Source organism: Eurypyga helias, unplaced genomic scaffold, assembly GCF_000690775.1.
Source record: "Eurypyga helias isolate BGI_N326 unplaced genomic scaffold, ASM69077v1 scaffold1134, whole genome shotgun sequence".
Classification (NCBI taxonomy): domain Eukaryota; kingdom Metazoa; phylum Chordata; class Aves; order Eurypygiformes; family Eurypygidae; genus Eurypyga; species Eurypyga helias.
This window is the reverse complement of record NW_010244118.1, coordinates 43860-65709: the sequence shown is the minus strand read 5'-3', so window position 1 is coordinate 65709 and position 21850 is coordinate 43860. Positions and strand designations below refer to the sequence as shown.

General features: G+C 37.9%; 1 protein-coding gene across 1 annotated transcript in view; it reads left to right on the top strand.

Moving 5' to 3' along the window:
* Positions 1 to 1167: 1167 nt before the first annotated feature.
* The window catches only part of STXBP5L (syntaxin binding protein 5-like), a gene marked incomplete at both ends in the record, with an annotated part of 63230 nt that continues 42547 nt past the window's right edge, over positions 1168 to 21850 (top strand). The window contains 6 exons of the mRNA XM_010149624.1: positions 1168 to 1208; positions 4410 to 4627; positions 6078 to 6250; positions 12503 to 12628; positions 16888 to 17039; positions 18713 to 18784. Coding sequence (XP_010147926.1) covers positions 1168 to 1208; positions 4410 to 4627; positions 6078 to 6250; positions 12503 to 12628; positions 16888 to 17039; positions 18713 to 18784 — 782 coding nt within the window. The remainder of the gene's footprint in view (positions 1209 to 4409; positions 4628 to 6077; positions 6251 to 12502; positions 12629 to 16887; positions 17040 to 18712; positions 18785 to 21850) is intronic.

Genomic DNA, 21850 nt, shown 5'->3' with positions numbered 1-21850 from the left:
TATGATTCTATGATTCTATGAGGTATGTACCTTTTTCCCTGGGGCAGAGTCACCATGGAAACACCCATTTGATGTAGGAAACAGAGATTTTTACTCAGGGATGAACCTCCACTAAGAATTACAATCTGAAGTCCCAGTGTTAAATGGCAAGTCTATAGAATTGTGAAGGTGGGGTCTCTGGAAAGGAGAATCTGGTGCAAGAGAATGTTTTGGCCGTGAGGGCATAGAGAGAAGAGCATTAAAAAGGGAAGCAGCTGTTATTCTACACCTGTCATCTTTTGGCTTTCTGGGCACTTTCCATCTGGGGACAGTTTGGGAAATCATTTTAATGCCCCAGCATTAGTGAGGGTGTGGTGCACTGGGGTGAATCCCATCCTGTGAGTGACGAGACAACCCCATGACAAAAAGGCACAGGAAGGCGCAGGTTGCAGCAGAAGCCCCATGAGCAATGCCTGATGGATTTTCAAGGTGCCATGCTGTGCCACAGAAGCTATTCACCTGTAATACACCCTCTGTTTCCCTCTGGTCTCAGCCATGCTGATGATAGCAATGTATTTGGTAAATCATTATTATCAATGATACTTAACACCTCCTTTTAAAAATAAGATTACGATGCATGCAATATTACCAATAAGGTGGTGAAGGGATTATTCTCATTTCGATCAGCAATGTCTCCTTTCTCTAGCTTTACTTCAGGGTGATTTCATGTTGTTAAAAAGAACACACCTCTAAGGTATTAAGTAAAATGAAGTTACCCTCTTTCATTTTAGAGTGCATAGGTTTGATGCTGGCCCACTGCAAAGCCAAAAGTGCTGTAACTTCAACTTTTAGTCTGGGAATTAATTCCCTGTTGTTGTGATCTTAAAATTCACTGGGGGCTTAGTTCTCTGTAGCAAATGCATGAAAAAAAATGTTAATAAAACACTTTTTATTAACATAAATATATTCGTTATATATTTATAAAATATAAATATAAAAAAACTAATAACAAAATACTTTCTTATGGTTAGTATATATATAACATTATATGTTGTCAGTAAGGTATGGAGAGTTACCCCATAAGCAAAATAGAGTTTTTCTTCTTATATTTCTCATTCACTGGGAGTAGATGATGTTCTAGAATTGCATCTTGTTTTAACGCATTTAATTTTTATATTTTTTTTTAAGCCATGCAGATGGATCAGTAAAGTTTTGGGATGCCTCTGCCAGTAAGTTTCTAAAGTTCACTTTTATATAATTCTGACAAATCACACACATATATAAATAACATGATATTTAACAGCATGAGTAGTAATACCTGGGATGATATAATTAGGAATAATGAGGTGAAATTAAGCAAATTTTTATTAAATTGTGGAGGGGAGGGGAGAACTGCTAATAAGATAATTAGAGTGAAAGTCTGTAAGAGGTATAAAAATTCCAGATCCAACATAACAAAACCTATGAAGGATGAAGTGTTGGTACAAAATCCCTAGGGTGTAATCTTGTGTGTGTAAAAGAGTGGGTCCAATTAGATCCGATAATCCATTCCAGTTTTCATGTCTTCTAGTCTGAGTGCAATACAGTCATTTTACAGCTAAGTAAAAACAAAATATTAAAATACAATAATTCAGCTTAATACCTGTCTAGTCTTGAAAGGATGGAGGAGGCCTAAATCTTTACATGTCCAGTCTCAAGTTCCAGGAAATAACTGGGAAGCATTTCCATTCATTCTAGCTGGAAATATCTTCAGAAAATAGTTGTTCTATACATTCTAGCTATAACTACACATATCAGAAAACAGCATTTCCCCCTACAGAAAATACATACAGCACTTATTAGTAAAATACACGTATTTAAAATATACATATATTATTGTTGAAAGCTAAAATGTGTGCTTCACAGAAGTTGCAGTAGAGTTGCCTTGTATCCTCTCTCCTCTGTGATACTGGAAATCTCTGGGTAGAATATGACTTTTATGAGGTTTTGGTCTCTTAAAGAAAAGAGATTGTGGAAGAAAATTCTGTCTGAAATGTTAAGCAGAGAGAGATTTAGCCTGACCATAATAACCAGTCTGTAATGGTCACCAAGAACACCCATAGTTAAACTACCTCCTTCTTCCACATGGTGCCATGGAATTGTGATGATTAATATTGCTACCATTTCCAGCCAAATATGGGGAATACTTACCAGTTTTAATGTCAGCTAAATCTGATGTCTTTGTCGGGTAGTTCTCTTTTTGCCTACTACCAAGTATTTTCACTCATCAGGATGGACAAGGAGAACATCAGGTTTTCCAAAGCCTCATTTCACAAAGGAATTTTACATAGGCGTGTCAACTGAACATGAGTAGGAGGGGTTTTTTTTTGTTTGTTTGTTTTATTTTACAATTGGTCTGTTTGGAAATGGAGGAGAAACACATACATGCTGCTTAGAGTTTACTCTTCCAGCATTTTCAAGTTATGGTGAAGACCAAAAAGAAAAAAAAAAAAATATTAATGAGGTCAGCAGGAGTTTATCTGCAAAGACAGAAATTTGGGAGCTTTAATACGAACAAAAACAAGATAATAACTTTTATTTAGGGAAGTAGTGCGAGGAATAAGACCATGTCTTGTGCATATTTCATTACATACTTACACTCTTGACAAGACTGCAAATACACCATTAAAGTTAGGGTGAAACAACACAGACTGTTGCAAGACCCCAAAGCTTTTAGTGATACACTGCACAGGAAATTTCACAGTCACTTCGTCTAGAATTCTGGCAGAAATGGGGAAAGGAAAAAAATTCTCACAGGGAATGTAAACATAACCCACTAATCAGTATGTACATGCTGCATAAGGATTTTACTTAGAGGTAAAAGCTTAAGTGAACATGAATACTCAGTCGTTTCAAGAGCAACCTTACTTTCAGTGCATCTCTGCTGTCCTGGTCTTAGTCCCATTTTTCAGGGTGTGTACTGTGTTACTGGTACTATACTTGGTACCTTTTATTTACAAGATTTTAATTACGGCAAAGTTTTATTATTTACAGGTCTTAACTTTCTTGATGGAGTTCAGATTTCATTTGTGATGTCATAGCAAACATAATATCCTACTGGTATTTGAAAGCATGAAATAGTTTACTTTTAGACATATTTCAACAGTGCAATTCTGTATCTGAAAGCACAGTTTTGTGGGAGACAAGGAACTGCTAGGCCACTGAAGCATCTTTCCAATTGTGTCTTTGCTCAAAAGCCACTGCTGCCTCTTATTTTTCCTTGTGCAGATGGTACCTAGTAATCCACAGCAACATAGAGACTCCTTGTGCCCTATGAGTCCGTAATTCCTCCAGCCCTAGTATGCATGGACCAATGATGTGTGATTTGAAGTGCCACTCTAGACTTGTCACTGGGACTAAGGGTATCCTTAGGCCTCTTCTGCTGAAGGCAGGAAGAATTATGCATTCACTAAAAAAGCACTTGCTGGAATTTGTGAGAATTTGGTAGCATTTTGTATGCTAAAACTTTTAAAAATATAAAAAATGTTATATGCTGTAACTCCTGGAATATATCAACACTGCAAAATGAAAATGTAATTTTGCCGTGTTCATCATCTGGTTAAACACCATTTTTTCATCTTTTTGTTGCTCTTGTTACACAAGCTAGCTAGGCTGATCTATCACAGCTACACTAGCATATGTAATAGCTTTGCCTTCAGGTATATGCACGCCTTGATAAGTGCTGGGCCTGACTGGCTTTTTCTGACCTTATGCAGTCATTAATTAATGCCACTGAGAAATTAATGTAAATGTAGTAAAAACCAGTGAGAAGCATAAATAAAACAAAATGGGGTTAATTATAATACCTCCTTTGCCTCCGGAATTCACTGCCGTGGACTTCTAGTCTGACAAAGGCTTCTGGATATTAAGGTTTTCTATACAGATATAAATACAGATATACTTATTAGTCAAGAAATTCAAAACATTCTAGAACTACTGTTCATTCAGAAAATCTTTGGGTTGCCCAGGCCACCAGAATACTTTCCAAATACTTCTCATGAAGTGCCATACAGTCTTTACATCCCAGCAAGACAAACGAAACCTCAGCTTCACATCTCATTAGAACAGCAGCATTATCAGAGCCTCTCGATAACATTGAGTATACACCTAATTACAGACATAATGGTTAACATACAGCTTTGACATCCTGTCCCAGAAAGTACTAAGAAGCATTTCACAGACAAATATCCATTTTGGAAGTATTAAATACATATCCTAGCAGTACTGTGTACCAGAAGAATATCTGTATTGTGTAATACCCTTCTCCTACTCTTAGACCTCCATAAGATTCTTTGTTATGCCACAATTGAAAAGAAAATTGAACCGAGAAATTTTAGAACTGATTTGCTTCATGTTAGTCAGCCTTTTTTATATGTTTTAATATATTCCAGTTACACTACAGATGTTGTACAAATTAAAAACATCAAAAGTCTTTGAAAAACAGAAACTGGGAGAAGGAAAAGCAACAGCTGAGATTGTGGAAGAAGATCCTTTTGCTGTTCAGATGATGTACTGGTGTCCTGAAAGCCGAATTTTCTGTGTGGCAGGAGTTTCTGCGTATGTGGTTGTTTACAGGTTCAGCAAACATGAAGTAAATACTGAAATTGCAGTAAGTCCTTCAGAACTTTACTCTCTTATAAAATAACATGATTTCTAAATCAAATTGCTTTGTTGTGTCTGTTTTGATATACTTGAATAAAATTAATACCTTTTTAAACCTTTTGAGTGAAATCTTGATTACTTAAGTTAGTGACAAAAATCTAAGTTTTTGGGAGCCAAGTCTCCACTTTTTTGCTTTAATAGTAACATACTGTACAGATTTCAGACATAGTTTGTTTTTAAGACTTTATGATAAAGTAAATCAGTTACTCCTACCTGCTCTAAAAACACTGGCTGCTGTATGTTTTTATCAGATAATGTACATTGTGCACATACACAATAATGCTCTTTATAACTCAGGTATTCTGTTTCTTTAATTTATGTTCACACTGTGGCTGAACAGCATTTATCATGTAAAACATGACCAAAAAGTTTATAGGCAGAGCCAAACTAAACATGACTGCCTCTCCTTCAGGCTTGCCATTCCCTGGTGCTGGGAAACAGTTTACAGCTCCAGACACTCTCTTGCCAGAGAGTATTACTTTGCGTCTGCCATCTCTCGACAAACCTCAGGCGCTGACCCAAAATTTCCCTTCTCCATCTTCCCCAGTAACAGTTCTTTTTCTTTTCACACGGTTTTAGTGTACTTTAGAAATCCATAGTTCTAGCCTGGCAAAAACCTGCGTCATTTTTGGCCTGTAGCCATGTGCCACCTGGTAAGGAAATTCTGTACCTATAGCTGTTCTGTTGTCTTCCTCTCTTTTTTTTTTTTCCCCTAGGGGCAATTACAAAGCTAGCTGAAGGAAAGATAAAGGGAACTGGTTTGAGTTTGCTTTCTAGAATCTGCTAAACTCATCTTTGTGCTAAGGAATACGGAACTCTGTGCTGTTATCACTGATTTCCTGACGCCCACCTACAGCCAAATGAAATTGGTTCATCAGTGCTACCCACACTGTCAGGCTTCTGCATGCTGGCTAAGACCTGTCTTGTAGAGACTCTGCTGTACTGACAATAAGCAGGCAGAGTTGATGATCATTCTTTTAATGAATTTACTTAGGAAAAAGGTAACAGACAACAGGCAGAAAAATTTCATCACGTTTACCCTGAATTATGCCTTCTTATGCCAAAATATTATTTATTTGGGAGTGAGCAAATAACTTTTCATAATAAATGCTGGAAAGCTATATTCTTGCCTTTTACTTACAATAAAAGGCTTGAATCAAAGCACTGCAAGAACATACCTATGTATTTCTCCATCAGCACTAGGTAGATGACTAGTTCCTGATGTTGCTGTTAGGCTGTATAAGTAACAGATGACAGTATTCTTTCCTTGCAAATAAGAATGATACATGTGGAGAGGTATTTATTTTAAAAAAAGGCTTACTGATATTTATTTGAAAGTAACAGAATTTTCAGCAGCTTTTCTTATTCAATTATAACTTAGCTTTTTATTTATTTAGTCATTAGAGGTACGACTTCAGTATGAAGTAGAGGATATCATTACTCCTGAACCGGAAATAATTCCTCCATTTCCAGATGCCTCTTCCCAGCTCCCTTCTTTAAAGAGCCTTTCAGGCAGTACCAACACTGTGGCATGTGAAGGAACGATGAAGGATAGTATCCCATGTCTTAGGTAAGTCTATGCCATTATTCAAAGATTTAGGTTTCTAAAAAGCATTCTTAATTGTTGTATTATGAATCAGCTAACTATCAAGAAAAAGGTTAATCTTTTTAATCTTCTTAACTTATTCAACACAAAATGAGAAGAAACCAGAATATGGAACAAACAAAAGAATTAGGGCAAAATAATTAACAAGGGATTTTTAAAGGATGTATGTAAGTATGGAGAAGATAAACTGCTACAGTAAAGGTTTGAGAGTAATTTTACACTGTGATCTAGGAGTAAATCTTCATCTCATCCACAGTTTTGAGTGAAATACATGGCACAGAATAAATCACGGGATTTCTGAGGATTTTTTTTTTTTTTTTGAGTTCACGAAGATGCTTTCATAAAGCGGACATGTGCAAAGCTTTCCATCCTTGATTAATTAGTATAACACTAAAATCTCTTTTGTGGAAGAACTATATGCCTTTTTTGGTGTGTACAGGATGGAAACTGTTTTCAAAGGCTGTTGAGCTCCTGAAAATAACATTGCACTTAAAAGTAATATTATTACATTGTCCTTGCAAGACTAACAGTATTTTTTGGCATCCTGTTCATTTGTCCACCTCATTCAGTCAGACAGTTGGACCTCAGACTTCAGTTAGTAATTAATATAAACCACTAAAATCAATAGCAGAGACAGAGAGAAGGTATTAAAAAACCCCCGATGTGAAATCTATTTCTACCATTGAAATCAGCAAGAATGCCATTTATTTTTTCAGTGTCTAAGATTTTCCCTTAAGGGATCCTTATTTGATTTGGCCTGGGAAGGAGAGGAATTGTTGATCTTGGAGGCAGAAGAGCTGTAATGAACCAATAGTGATTCTACTGGCTGGTTTTTTTAGGAGTTTGCTTAATTCCATATAAACCCACTGATTTTTGTCTCATTTTACACAAAGTAGATGTTAACTTATTTTGACAGAGAAAAGATCTTTCAAAGTCAAAGTAATTATACTACTAGAACTGCTGGCATGCTCCTCCTTACATTTACATAAAAGTATACTATGTGCACTCTCACCCTTTTCAATAGGGAAAGGCACGTAAATATTCCATACATTTTCTCCAAACCTTAACTGGGTTCGCATTTCTTTTCTGTCAAAAAACTTCTGTTCTAAGCTGAATTATGATGATAAGATGAAAGTAGTGCTGGAAATTGAGAGAAAACAGTAGAGACCTGGATGATGATGCTGATTTTATATGCAAGTCATCCAGGTGGGCAGCAGTACAAATCTAAGATCCAGTGATATAGCGATCCAGTGTATAGCTGCAGCCACCTACACATAGAGGGTGAGTGCACAGCTTGAACTATATTGATAATCCACATAAAACTGTACGTTCTGACTAGCTTTTAATCTCAGCTCCATTGTGTTTACTTCCATATCTGTTTCTCAACCTTGTAACAGCTGGTGGGTGGCATGCCACACTGCACAATTTTGGTAGTCAGAATGCCTGAATGTGCTTGTGTCTGCAAATAGGTACTAGAAAGCAAGTGATTGAAGGGGCTGAAGAATGAAAACCTGGCATTTTTCTGAGCTCAAAAGTAAATGTTACCAAGAGAGGCAAGCATCAGTGTGAAATAAATATTGTTCTTGCTCATTTCAGAAGAATTTATAATTAAGTATATGGCTATAATAACATAAGAAAATGATGTATTTGTGATTATCCAGGTAAATATTTTTTGATGTAAATACTGCCATCAAAAAGTTGTATCCTGAATGTAAGTCTTTGTTCCCAGACTTTTAGTATCATCCCAAAATTAGGCCAATCAAGAGTTTTGACAGCAGCTCCAAGTAGCTCAAAAATTATAAAGGTCTGTGATTATCTCACAAAGAAAACTAAAAACCAAAACTTGGCAACAACCGAATTCAGTGTGGCATAACAAAAACATGTTAAGGGAATCACTGCAATATCTACATTCCTCCTGCTCATACTCCTGCAGTCTGTCTAGGCTTCTAGCATAAACACTTCAAAAAAGGCAATCCAAAACAAGGTGAAGAACTAAATATCAACATTACTGTTCAAGAAAAGTAGTTAGAGAAACCAGGGAAATGGCACAATTTTCCTTAAAGAGGAAGGTGTCACAGGTGAACATGGGAATGACAAACTGAATCATGAAATCTGAAACTATTTTACTCCAGTCTTATGATCTTTCACCAACTACAACTTTTTCTATGCTTAGAGAAAATCCTGGTGAAATAGGAGCCATCTTACCTAAGAAGATCCTCAAATTTGCAGTAAAAAAAAGAGAGAAAGGTGTTTGCTTTTTATTTTTTTTTTTTTTGCTTAGGTAACAACAATCTGAAAAAAAACTTAGTAGGTGCTTCAAGTTCTCTTATTTTTTCACCATGTTGTTAAAGACACATTAGAAAAGTAATATCATAGTAAATACATAGTTTAGAAGATCATAATTAATTCTACAGCTATTGTCAGTCTCACGGCAGTTGTTTAGAAGAAGAAAAGGATAAATGCATTGCCTCAACAGGCATCTGTTGGAAGTCACCATAGCAGTGTGCTTGACTCCTGTGTTCTCCCACATTATCAGTTATCCATTAGAAAATACAGATGGAAAGTATTTCTGCTCAGCTGAAAAGGCATTAGACTTAAGTCTTGCTTCTTGGATCTATATTTTTTATAACATTCTTAAGGGCAGGAGCTGAAAACTGAAAATGGAGTACAAGATGGAAACACTGCCATGAGTATGGCCCTTTAAGGCTTTTTGACAGATGTAAGAAGTGGAAGGTGCCCCATCACAGAAGATACTCTGGAGAACCATTTGTATAACATATCCAGCTTCTGCTTGCTGTGAATTTTGTGGGAAAAGGATGTACCTTTGTTGTATACAACTCTTGTTTGTAGTTTCACTTTTCCCCAGCCTCAAAAGACCCCTTTCGCCTAGCAGCTTGGGTTCACAGTTATTTGTCCCGTTGTTCTTACCACGAATACGCCTGTGTAATCCAGGACTTCATTAATCTTAGGGACAGTGTCACTTCAGAAACGCTTGCAGATATGTACCTTATGAACAAAGGAAAGGGCAAAGCTTTAGTGCCAGCAGAACAGGCAAGAAAGTGCAAAACTTTGAGCAGAGGTTTGCTGTTAATAGAAAACAGCAGTCTCAAAGCTACTGCCAACTTGTGGTGGATTGATTTCAGATCTTGGCTGGCTGTGAGGTGCCCACTCAACCACTCTGTCACTCCCCCTCCTCAGCAGGACAAAGGGAGGAAAATAAGATGGAAAATCTAGTGAGTTCAGATAAAGACAGGGAGATCACTTACCAGTTACTGTCATAGGTAAAACAAACTCAACATGGGGAAAAATCATTTCATTTATTGCCAATTAAAATAGAGTTGAATGGTGAAAAACAATAAATTTGTTTCCGCAGAGATACCAACAGCTTGGGTGAGGGGCTCAGCCATGTCCTGCCATGGATCCATGGCGGAACCAGCTAGAATGAGGTGACATCTGACAGGGGACAGCCCCTGGCCTCTCCTCACAGAGGGCCACCCCTGCAGCTCCCCACCCCCCACAATCAAAACCTTGCCACATATCATATGTAGTTCTGCAGTCAGAGAGGGGAAAAGGTAGGAGCCCAGCCAGCGTCATGAAGGGGAGAGGAGATGTCTTGGAGATCCACGTGAAGGTCTCATTCCTCATCCTGAACCGTTGCGTATATTCTGCTGTGACATCCAGATAGGCAATACCCAGCTATGTGATCCCATATCTGCAGGTGTAATAGGTATATGATAGGACTATGAAGTTTGAGGCGGCTGCAGGGCCTGAGAAAGTTGCAGATGATTGTGAAAGGCATCACACATCTAACAATATACTGTTCAGCTTTCGCCAGCTAGTGCTTGCACCAGCTCCTGTTTCTGCTGCTTCCTCTCTTCAGGCTCGACACAACCGTGTATTAGTTCCAACAAGGTGTCTTGTGCAACCCTGCTACACCATGTGCTTACTCTGTCTTGGACAACCCGCACTTCAGAAAGTCTTATCTCACTGCTGCCAGCACTGCTTTTTGGCCCCCATCATTTTCTGGCACGCTGGAGCTGTAGTACGCTGCTGTCTCTGTTGCCGTCTGTCACCAGCCATGGGTCCCTATGCAAGAAAACAAAAGTCCTTACTTACTTGTATCTAACCAGGCAGATAAAGTGCTGTTCATCTCCACTCTTTATATGTTGTCGCAATGAGATTCCCTTCCAGTTTGGGCCAAGAATGTGGCTGTTGGGTGCTTTCCTTTTGCTCTTGTACTGCAGCAACCCTGAGTGGGGAAGAGAGGAGTGGTAGTCCAAACCGGTGGCCTGGCGGTCAGTCCTCACCGCTAGTCCTGGACAATCCGGAGAGAGGAAGAGGAGGATGGGAAAAAGCATCCTGCTTGCTGAACTGTCCTGTCCTGTCTTTCCTATGATGAGATCCAAGCCAAGTGGCTGATTACTGCTCCAGATAAATGGATATCTAAGGTCTGAACAGTGAGATAGGCAAAAGAAAGAGAATAGTGTGCCAAGATGTTGTTAAGGAAATGCCTTTAGAAATATGGACAAGGAATGCCTTTCTCAGTAAATAGTCAGTAAGGGAAAGGTTTGGCAAGGTTAGTGAACCCTCTGTAATAAAAATAGAGGCAGAACACCATAAACTGTATTACTGAAGTGGTTAAAAGATTTGAGATGGGGTGTGAATGTGTTTTCAACGGGCAGTTATCAAAGATGTTTTATCAGGTGCAGGTGCCCAGGCGTTGGGGGGTGGCTGCAGGGTCGGCCCCTGCGAGGAGCAGCAGGGCCTGCCCCGTGCTGGACACAGCTACTTCCAGCCGGCTCCAGCCAACGCACCGTAGGGCATGGCTGAGTCCTGCAGCCACAGTGGTGGCTCCTCAGGGAAAACAGACCGAAGAAAGGGCAAAAAGCGCTGCACAGCAGCTGTGGGAGAGGAGTGAGAACAAAGTATGAGAGTCAGACCTGCAGGCACCAAGGTGAGAGGAGGAGGCAGGGGAGGAGGTGCTCCAGGTGCCGGAGCAGAGGTTCTGTGGCGGCTGGTGGTAAAGACCATGGCGACGGCCAGCTGTGCCCTGCCACCATGGAGAGCCCACATCGGAGAAGGTTCCTGGCAGGAGCTGTGGAAAGGAGCTCACTCAGGAGCAGGTTTTCTGGTAGAAACTGTGGCCCGTGAGGACCCACACTGGAGTAGTGTGTTCCTGAAGGATTGTACCCCGTGGGAGGGACCCTGCGCTGGAGCGGGGGGAGAGTGCGTAGGAATGGCAGGCGCGGAGTGCTATGAACTGACCCAACCACCGTTCCCTGATCCCGTGCTGCGTGGGCTGGGAAAGCGGGTAGAAGAGTCAGGATTGAACCTGAACCTGGAAAGAAGGGAGGGGTGGGGAGAGGGGGTTTTTAGTTTTGTCTTTTCAAATAATTTTTCACTCTACTACTGTATTTTTAATTGGCAACAAGTTAAATTAATTTTGCCCAAGTTGATCCTGTTTTACCTGTGGCAGCAGTTGGTAACGGCTATCCCTGTCCTATCTCAACCCATGAGGTTTTTCACCTTATTGTCTTCCCCTGTCATGTTGAGAAGGGGAGTGAGAGAGCAGCTGGGTGGGCACCTGGCACCGGCCAAGGACAACCCACCACAGATATTAAGGACCAATAGAATTGCCAAGTCTCTAAGTTTTGAATATGCAATGGTGAGCACGACTACAGAAAGGTACATCTTCTCTTGCCGCTGCATTTTTCTGTCGTGCTTTACTTCAGAGCAAGAAAGTTCCAAAAGTACAGAAAAATCCTCTTTCAAAGTGTCACAAAGAAGCATTTTAGGTTTTCCATTCAAGGTGATTATTCAATATGATTTTTTTAAAAATGTGACTTATATAGCTTAAGAAAATATTCTGAAAAAAGGAAAATCAAAGCAAAATGATTAAGCAAAAATTATTTCTATTGACCCCCACCTACATCTTCTCCATAGTTTCTCTTGCAGGGGATGTTATCATTTTCAGATTTGTTTCTACAACAGAAATGAAAGCCAAACCCTGGAATTCCTCCAAGATATCCCTATTCTGACTGGAATGCCCTGTTTCAATGTATGGGTATATGCGCAGTACACTGCAAGTGCTGATAGTGCTCTGGACTTAGTAAGGGATTGTGCTTTACTAGTATTTTCTCAAGAGAAGCAGTTGTTACTCATGGCCCAGTCTGTTTGTTTGTTTGTGTGTTCTTATTTTGTACCTCCTCTTCTTAGTGTTAAGACTCGACCTGTGCGAATGCCTCCTGGATACCAAGCAGACCTCGTTATCCAGTTGGTGTGGGTGGATGGTGAGCCTCCACAACAGATTACCAGTCTTGCTGTAAACTCTGCTTATGGACTGTAAGTAACTCAAAATCAAGGTTATGTTGATTTAAGATTTATTGCGTTAAATCATGGGGTTTCCAATTTTACTTGGAAGCTTCCCACAGACAATTAAAGTCCGAGAAAAAATAGTTTAAAAGTGCTATTTAGAAGACTGAATCTTTTCACATTATTCTGTCCATCCTTGCGTTAAATCATGGGGTTTCCAATTTTACTTGGAAGCTTCCCACAGACAATTAAAGTCCGAGGAAAAATAGTCAAAAAGTGCTGTAACCCAGCTTCTTCATGAAAAATTGTTTGAACTCACATGAAGCTTGTAATATGAGATGTTAAACTGCCATTCTTGCCAATATTTTTACTATTCCTATTTAAAAGACTGAATCTTTTCACATTATTATGTCCATCCTTTCGAATGAAAACTAATTATCTTTCAAATCTGTAATTTTAAAGCTATTTTGAAAGGATCACCAAGGTGAAATACATTTCATAGAAAATGGCGATGTGATTGTTAAATGTAATTTATCATGACATCATTTCTCAGTTGGAAATTGTCTTCTGAGAACAGCATTTTCATGTCTGTGCTAATCTCTGTTTGCAAGAGAACCAGAGACCTGAAATTGAAAATTGAATAAGGAACATTCAGATGCTAAATTCGGTATGGAAATGCAAGTGATCGTATCTGTGTGTATTTTTTTCCTCAGTTTCAATTTATTTGCTAGTTTTTAATGTTTTCTCTCACTGCGAGTCAGGCAGATACATTAAATTGGTTTTCTCTGTAGAAGGTGTTACTCCAATAAAAGCTATAGTCTGTAATGGGTGTTAGGTGTCTGACTCCTACTGATTTTCACTAAGTCACTTGACTCTTCAAAGACTTTGGAAATTTTATGCAGCACTTTCACATTTGTGCAAAAATATTGTCATATACTGAGTAGATGAGTGTTTCAGAAATAAATTCATGTATTAATAAAAGAGCCCAATAAACTAAATTTAACTATCCTACAAAAGCTACCCAAGAAAGGCCTCTTTGTTTAAATTTCTCCTGCAGCCTCTTCTCTCTCCCTCTCTCTTGTCTCTTTTTGTTTAATACTTTAGTTTTCTCCTGATATCTAGTCTCACAAAGTGGAAAAAACGTGCCACACCAGCATAAAGCTTGAAGATACGTCATTTTTGCCATGGTAGTTGTGGGGTTATTTGGGCTATCTTTTGCCTATTTTTTTTTCCTGTAATAATCAGGAAGGCAGGCATAGGATAGTAAGTGTGTTCTGGAGTATCTACTTCCATTATTCTTTTAATTACTTTGATTTCTGTAACTCTGTATTACAAAAAATAGGAACTTAGTGTCTCTGATGTTACCGAAGCCATGGAGCAGGACTAAAGTGAGATCTAAAAAAACCTTTATCCCTAGCAAAGATAAAAGCCTTCAGGCATTATGAAATTTTATTGAGTGTATTTTGTTTACTTTTAACAGTACCAGGCTACATATTAGAAGTATTAACACTCGTTTTATTTCTGTTCAAGTGAATCATCAGAAAACTTCTTTATGTTATGAAAGTAGAAAAATTTACAAAATGCTTCAATTGCAACAGAAGATCTACAAGGTTAAATAAATTTGTTTTAAAGTATATTCTGTCAGACTGAAAGCAGTCTCTGAAAATTAATGCAACCTTGTGATAAAAATTTTCAGCCAATCTACATATTAATTGTCAAGAAGCATCTGATAAGGGTTTTATGACATTTCTATGAAAGATACCCGCAGAATAGAACATCTCCTAGCAACTAATTCTATTCATCACTCAAAATTGAGGAATTCATTGTGCATATTTTGTCTTTGATTTTATAAAAACTTACAATGTTAGCAATTTATCTTAAGCCCTATTAATAGCAATGTCTGTCTAGGTTTTCTTATAATTTCTCAGAAGTTTTATGATATTAATAAGGAAATTTTTTTTTGTGGTAATTTTTTAAGTATAAGAGATATTATATCCATACTTGCATGTGAACTTAGAGAAGTTTAGAAAAATGCAGACCGTGAAGTGATGATCCATTTTGTTGATTTGCTGAACACAGAGTGAATGATCACTAGCACTTCTTGTGACTCATGTTTTCCAAAATTAATAAATCTCAAGTTAATAATTTTCAAAATGCAGATGACTATAATTTTTGTTGCCTAAAATATTAATGGATGAGATTGACACTCGTCATTTTTATTCTTTTACTTTCCTTCTCCACCTAGAACACAACAAAATACAAAAATACCTAAAAAAAATCACAAAATTATTTTTTACTGTTCTTTATCAGTCAATTTGTGTCAAGAAACACAAAGACATCCAAAACTTCACACAGAATGATCTTCTGGCAAATGTGACAGATCACGTTCCTCTTTATCCCAGGGAAATTCTGAAAGTGATTTTATTATTTTGTTAAGCAAAACAGGTTTTCTGATTTCTGAAACAAGTGTTACTCTACATTCATAGAACATGTTTATTCCTCAGTGAATCTTATGATCGCTCTTTATATGCAGAAAATGTTGTCAAGTAAAAGTGTATTTGTACACACGTTAAGCTGGTGTATATTAGCAGCTGCTTAAGCTACAGATCAGTGATGAGTCAGTGAGGAAAAAAAAGAAGACTACGGTCATATTATTTCCACAGATGCCGTACTAAAGCCAATGTTAAGGGTAAAAAACACGGTGTAGAAACAACCAATAGAATTGGAACCACTGTTGTAGATGGTGCCTTAATTTGCCAGTTTGACAAATAAGAAAAAATCACCGCATTTTCATCCTTTACTTTTTCTATTTGTTATATGGAACCCTCGGAGAGGAAGAAAACGTTCAACAGAGTATAATCTACCCTGCTTCCCCTTCCTCCATCTTGCTACTTCTCCCCTATTGTTTTCCCACAGCAAATTCCTATATGTCCTTTAAGATATTTTGGAGCTGTATTATGGACAGACAGGTGGAGGTGAGGGCACAGCTCGCTTTTAGTGTGAACTGAGTGCTCGTACGTCTTGCAGGGCTATGAACTGACCGCCTTAGTCACTTTTTACATAAAGTGACAGAACTGGATCACAGATGATTCCCTATCTGATTGAGCATGATTTGGGATTTTGACTTTCCTTGTGGCTGTACCTGTAATCCTTTCAGTCTGGAAGGATAATCCTCAGTATATAATATTCCTGCTTAAATGAGGTCTCCAACAATGCAGCATGAGAGTTTGGCATAGGGATCCTGTGAACAGTCATATGTTCTGTGAAATTATCCTGCTATTAATTCTTAAATAGGTTTAATGTTTCAAGTGAGATTTTATCAGTTGAGCTATATGGCTGTCTATATGCTATGGTTAACTTCAGACTTTCTCCCAGGTCTTACCTATAGACATGTTTACTGTCTTTTGGGTTTTTTCCTTTTTCTTAGATAGACGTATTTTCTAATTCCACTCCCTCAACTTCCACCCCTTCCAAGCTGAGGAAAAAGCATGCTCAGAAAGTGTTTTTATGGGAGAAGAGAAAGTGTTTCTGGTCCAATGCAAGTTCTTTCCTCTTTCTGAACCTGGTGTCAGAGGGGAGTTGGCAGTAGGGCAGAATCAGGGCACAATGCTTCTAAACGGAGTTTCTAGGCAGCAAAAGAAATAAATTGTTCCATCTCTTTTTCCTTGTAACAAGACTGCAGCCCAGATCTTGGGCAGCCTCACACCAGTTGAGACATCTTGCCCATGTTTCAAAGCACCATCACAATGTCATTTATGGAAGTGTTTGAGGGGTAGAGACTGATTTAGCAGGAATCTATAATGTAGCCAAGCTGACGGAAAGAAATTTTATTAACTTCTTTCAGATTTGGGTATCTCCATGATACAACTTAATGTATTTAATTTATCATTAGTATTTAGATTTTTTAATGTACATTTATTTGTATTTACATTTAATGTATATTTATATTTTATTTATATGTATAACCACCTTTTAAGACCTATGTCCAGATTTGTAGTCGCAATTTACATCAATGTTACTAGAATTACATTTAGGCATTATTGCAATGAGTTTGGCAGAGAAAGTTAATCAGAGTGGGCAGTCTGCTTTCTGGAATGCCAAATACTGTGTTTCAGAACACAGTTTTATAAATGCAGGATTACAAATCTAAAAAAAAAAAAATTATAAAAAGTAAGCTTTGAGTAGGTTCTGAAGAAAATGTTTATGTAGAATTCCTAATAATAAATAATAATTTAGGTTTGTACCGCTTGAATATTACTAATGCGTTTGAGGAACATTTCTTTTCTCAGAGTGGCATTTGGAAACTGCAATGGTTTGGCCGTTGTGGACTTTATGCAGAAGACAGTACTGCTGAGCATGGGCACCGTCGACCTCTATGGATCAAGCGATCCATACCAGCGCCAACCCCGTTCACCTCGCAAAAGCAAGCAGTTTGCTGCAGGTAGGAAATGAATTATTGTGGTTACGAGCTTGATATGTCCTTTGGGTTTTTTGCCTGTGGCTTTTTATAGTGCTTTTGAAATGCATGACTATTTGCCAGCCGGTGGAGTTTCTACAACTTGACAAAAGAAACCTGACATGCTTTAGGTACTGACACATTCTCAGAAACAAAATGTTTTAAGTTTATTCTTTTGGGATGGAGGTCAGCAAGTAATTCCCTTAGCTGAGTCTCTCAAAAAATTGTAATGAGCAGAGCAGTAAATTGTTTCTCTGGCAGTCACTTGAAGTGTAGTCTGTATGCTGCTTTCTTTCTGGTTTCATTAAGTTCATACCAGTAGGTAAGACTCCAATTTAAACTTAATTGTACTTTCTGCTGAGTGATATTCATTGGTAGTTGAATAGGCCGTTGTGTTTGCAGAAGCGTAACACCTGAGAGACATGTTAGGAAGGTAGCACAAGTAGCTGAAATTAGGCACTTTAATAGGGAATTGAAGCTCTTGATATCAGCTTACTAAATCCATTTGTTCCCCAGTTTAATATTCGATGCCAAGAGGATCACATTTGTAAGTCATAGCTATTGTTATGCATTGTGTGTTAGAAATATTAATCAAATAGAAATCAATAGAAATATTAATCAAATAGAAATCAATAGAAATATTAATCAAATAGAAATCAATAGAAATATTAATTTAAAAAGTCAGATCATCTTCAGTGTTTCCAGTCTTTTTACTCCACAGATCCCACAGTAACATACTAGAGTCAGGCACAGTTATGAAATGTGTTCTGCACAGCTGTGTAGTTTTAGAAGTAGATTTACAAATCTGTTAGAAAACACTGATAAAATTCTAAAAGCATCATAGTAAGTTTATGATATCAGCATTTTCATCATCACACCCTACACTAAATCATCACATCCTATTCCTCCATAGAGTCAACGGAATCTTTTTAAATTGGGAATATGTGAGTATTCCAAACAGAAAGTAAAATTTAGGGAATAAAATGTAAATCTTCAGACCTACTTCTGTTGCTGAAAGACCAGTTATCTCACTTTCAAGGCATTTAATCATGGCAAGCTTAGTTGTCATCTGTGCCAAGTGTTAAAGATGTGAATTTGGCACAGCTGAGAAGAGACAAGCAGCTTTAAGCTACCCTCAGCTGCTCTGTCTGGTTCAGCCAGCTTCCCAGCAGCTCCCAAGGTAATTTGAGCAGCTAGCCACAAGCAACGTGCTACAGAGCCCTCTACAAAAGGTGGAGGGTAGGTGATGTAGAAATAGCTATTTTCAGTACTGTACCACAGAGGATTTCTCTGTGTCAGTGACATTCTCGGCCGGTTTTTTAAGGCAACCTCCTAGCTGTGCAGTGCTGCTAGAATGGAGCCCACTGAGGTTAAGTGACTGCTGAGAAGGAATACATGCTTCAAGATAGCTCACAGAAACTATGCCTCTGGAAAAAAATCAAACCCTCAGCTGCTTTCTCACCATCCATCCCACACCCTTTACTTTTCAAATTATTTTTCTTGTTGTATCTCCCAATTGGAAGGTAAGCATCTGCTGAAATTTCTTCACCTTGGCTGTTCTAGATGCTGGTTATGATACCACTTCCTTTCACTTTAGACTGTTTTTTCTCTCTTTCCTCTGCCTGCTGCTGATGCTGGTGTACTGGCATGTTCCAAAGACAACTTTTGCATGCGTGGCCTGTCTAACTTTTATCCAGATTTAACGAAACGGATCCGTACTTCCTATCAGAGTAAGTTCTATAAAGGTTAGGCAAATCGCTTTATCATGATTGGACTATGCCTGACTTAAACCCATGTGTTTGTGCTTTGTAATGTGTTTTTTCTAAACACATTCAGCATGCATGCAAACTTACTACATTCTGTGATGTCAACCATGCTTAATTTTGATAAATATCTTTATTACACAGATATTTCAGATCTGTTTTCTTCTTCCAAAAGAGTCAGTAAGAAAACCTCAGTGACTTACATGGGGCAGATTGGGCCTTAGAAATTATTTTTCAACGTTACGTTCTCGATGATCATATCTTTGGTTTTATATTCATTTCGGTGTACATCCACTTATATGAAGCATTTCTTGTTTTGCAGTGGCGCTGCCTGGTTATAGTTATTAATTAATCCTTCCCTATTTTTAGAAGAGCAACGTGGCTTAAAAGAATACCAATTGGATTGGGGGTTGTGCAATTTAAAATTTTAATCTTGGCTTGGCACTTGAATATTTGGCTTTGGGGAACCATCCCATGCCTCTGATCTTTAAGGGGGAATGTAAAGTGGGTATAAAAACACGTACATCAAAGAGAGCTATGAAAATTAATGTTTTTAATATCTTTAAATTTTGAATTATAGTGATACACAATTTAAATATTAGTATTCATCACTGCAGAATGTGATGAACAAAGCTATAATTAATTTTGCAAAAATGACTGTTCAACAGATGAGCTGTATGTATCTTAATTAACTGCAGTGCTTATATGTAATTAGGTCTCCAGGATGCCTCTTAATTCATCTCTTTTTAAAGTAGTTTTCACAGAACAACTGGATAGGCAATTTCACATTAAATACTCAGTATAGGCAAGATAAAGGGGTTGCAGTTGTTTTATCATCTCACACAAGACAGAGTTGTGTAACTAATGAAATACGTTTGTACACTTGCACAAGAAATTCTATTCCATCTCTCTAGTCTGATTACTCAACAACTGACTTCTGTGATTCTCTTCCTTCATAAAAAGTGGCCTGTTTAATTAAAGACTAGTCCAGTTAGAAATCCAGCAGTCCATTAAATGGTTTGGTGTACAATGTCTTAAAATTTTTCAGTCTGGTCTTGCTAATTTCCAGTCTGTGAGAGAGAACCTGAGGGACAAACAGCAGTCAAAGGTTTGGGAGGTTTTCCCTTGCTAAAAATAAATAAGTTCTAAGACTAAAAATATTCGATATTTTAATTCAAAATGACAAACACAGATCATCAGGTTTTTTACAGCTGAAAATTTGTTTCCAATTTCAACTCCAAAATCAGAAAAGTCCACAAAATTTTTCTGTATACATCATAAGCAAAGAGTATGAGTCTGACTCTTGTGCAAGATCATTAACAGCTTCATTTCTTTCCTCAAAAATTACGGGTTGTTACTTTTGCCATTTGATACTTTATAGGAGTATGTACTGTACAATATGAAAGATGGACCAGACAGTAAGATAAAGAACAGGACAAGAATGTGTCATAGACTGTAAAATATCTTGCTAGCTCATCCTCGGGTTATGCGTTGTTACATATTTTATCCGAGATAGAAGTTTAAAGAGAGGTATTGAGAATGGATTTTGGAGTTTGCTTACAAGTTTATCTCTCCCTGTAAGGCATGATGCTGGGAAAAGAAAAATAAATTATTTTGGAAATTGTGCAGTTGAAGTTGATGTTATTAAGGCAAAGCAGGAGCAACCATGTGATAACATAAGCATTAGGTCTAAAGATTTGAGGGTTATATAAATGAAAATGGAAGTTAATGGGAAGGCTTATCAGGAGTTGATTCAATTAAGTAATCAACCAGGAAGATAATTTCATGAGGATCAGTTTGAGAGAATAATACTTGCAGGCATTGAAGGCAAAGGAGGGATTATCAATGAGAAAGACACTTAGACTTTTTGCTGGCCGTTTTGGAGGTGATTTTCAGGAAGAAACGGTTTAGTGTCCAGCCTGAATCTCAACGTGCGATGTTCCAAGGATGAAACCTATATGATGGATTAGAGTATCAGCGGAGACCGGTGCTGTTAGCTGTGTGGAAGTAGCAAAGACTTCAGGAGGAAAAATAAAGTTCATCTTCGCCATGTTAAGTTTGTGTCAGGACGCTTCTGAGTAAAAGGCAGGATTACTACTCTAACTTGGATGGAAGAAACCCAAGTTAGAGGTGTGTTTTTATAAATTATTAGGGTAAAAAACAGCGTTTATTGCCCTGTTTATAGAAGAGACTCTCCTCAAATACTGACACAGAGAGATAAAGGAAGTATTGATGTTTAAGTCTGAAGTGCCTTGCAACTGAAGAGGGAATGGACGGGGGGAAAAATGAATCAAACAGAGAAAAGAAGCAATATGTTGGAGAAGGAGATTTTTTCCAAAGCAAAGACATAATCAACAATGTCAAGGGCATCCAATATGCAAAGCACAGTGGCGGAATAATTATTTTGAATTCTACCCAATAAATCTATAGAGAACTTGTGGAAGAGTATTGTCTATATATGTAAACTAGACTCGGAAGCATCTAGAGTGGGCTTAGAGCACGAAGGCATTCTCTCATTTGGGAGGTGAAAGTGGGACGGAATAAGCAAGAAGGGAAGAAGTTAGAAGGAGAAATGTAATCAGTTCTAGACATACATAATGGCAGACTGAAACATAATTGTCCTATCAGGGGAAGTAATTTGAGGAAAACAAGAGGCTAACATGAGGGCAAGTGCAGAGCTGGAGGCAGCTTTCTAGTGTTGATGACCTGTCCCATTTGCTAGAACATCTGCTGCCACCTTCCTTTGTTTGTAGCAGAATATGTGCCAAGCCAAGTAAAAATAGGCTCTTCCTGCAGTAGTGCAGAACTGCAGCGTTGTTTGTTTGGTGCTTTTTTTTTTCTCTTCAGTTGAAATCAAGTTGCACGTTATTACCTAGTGGTAGGTAACATGTATTCAAATATTAAAACAGGTACATTTGCTGCATCCAGGGAGATAGTATTTTCAGCAGAATATGAAAATACCAACTTGCAAAAGCAATTTCCATCTCCTACTAGAAATTCATACCACCTGTTGGTAAAACTGGAAAATACATA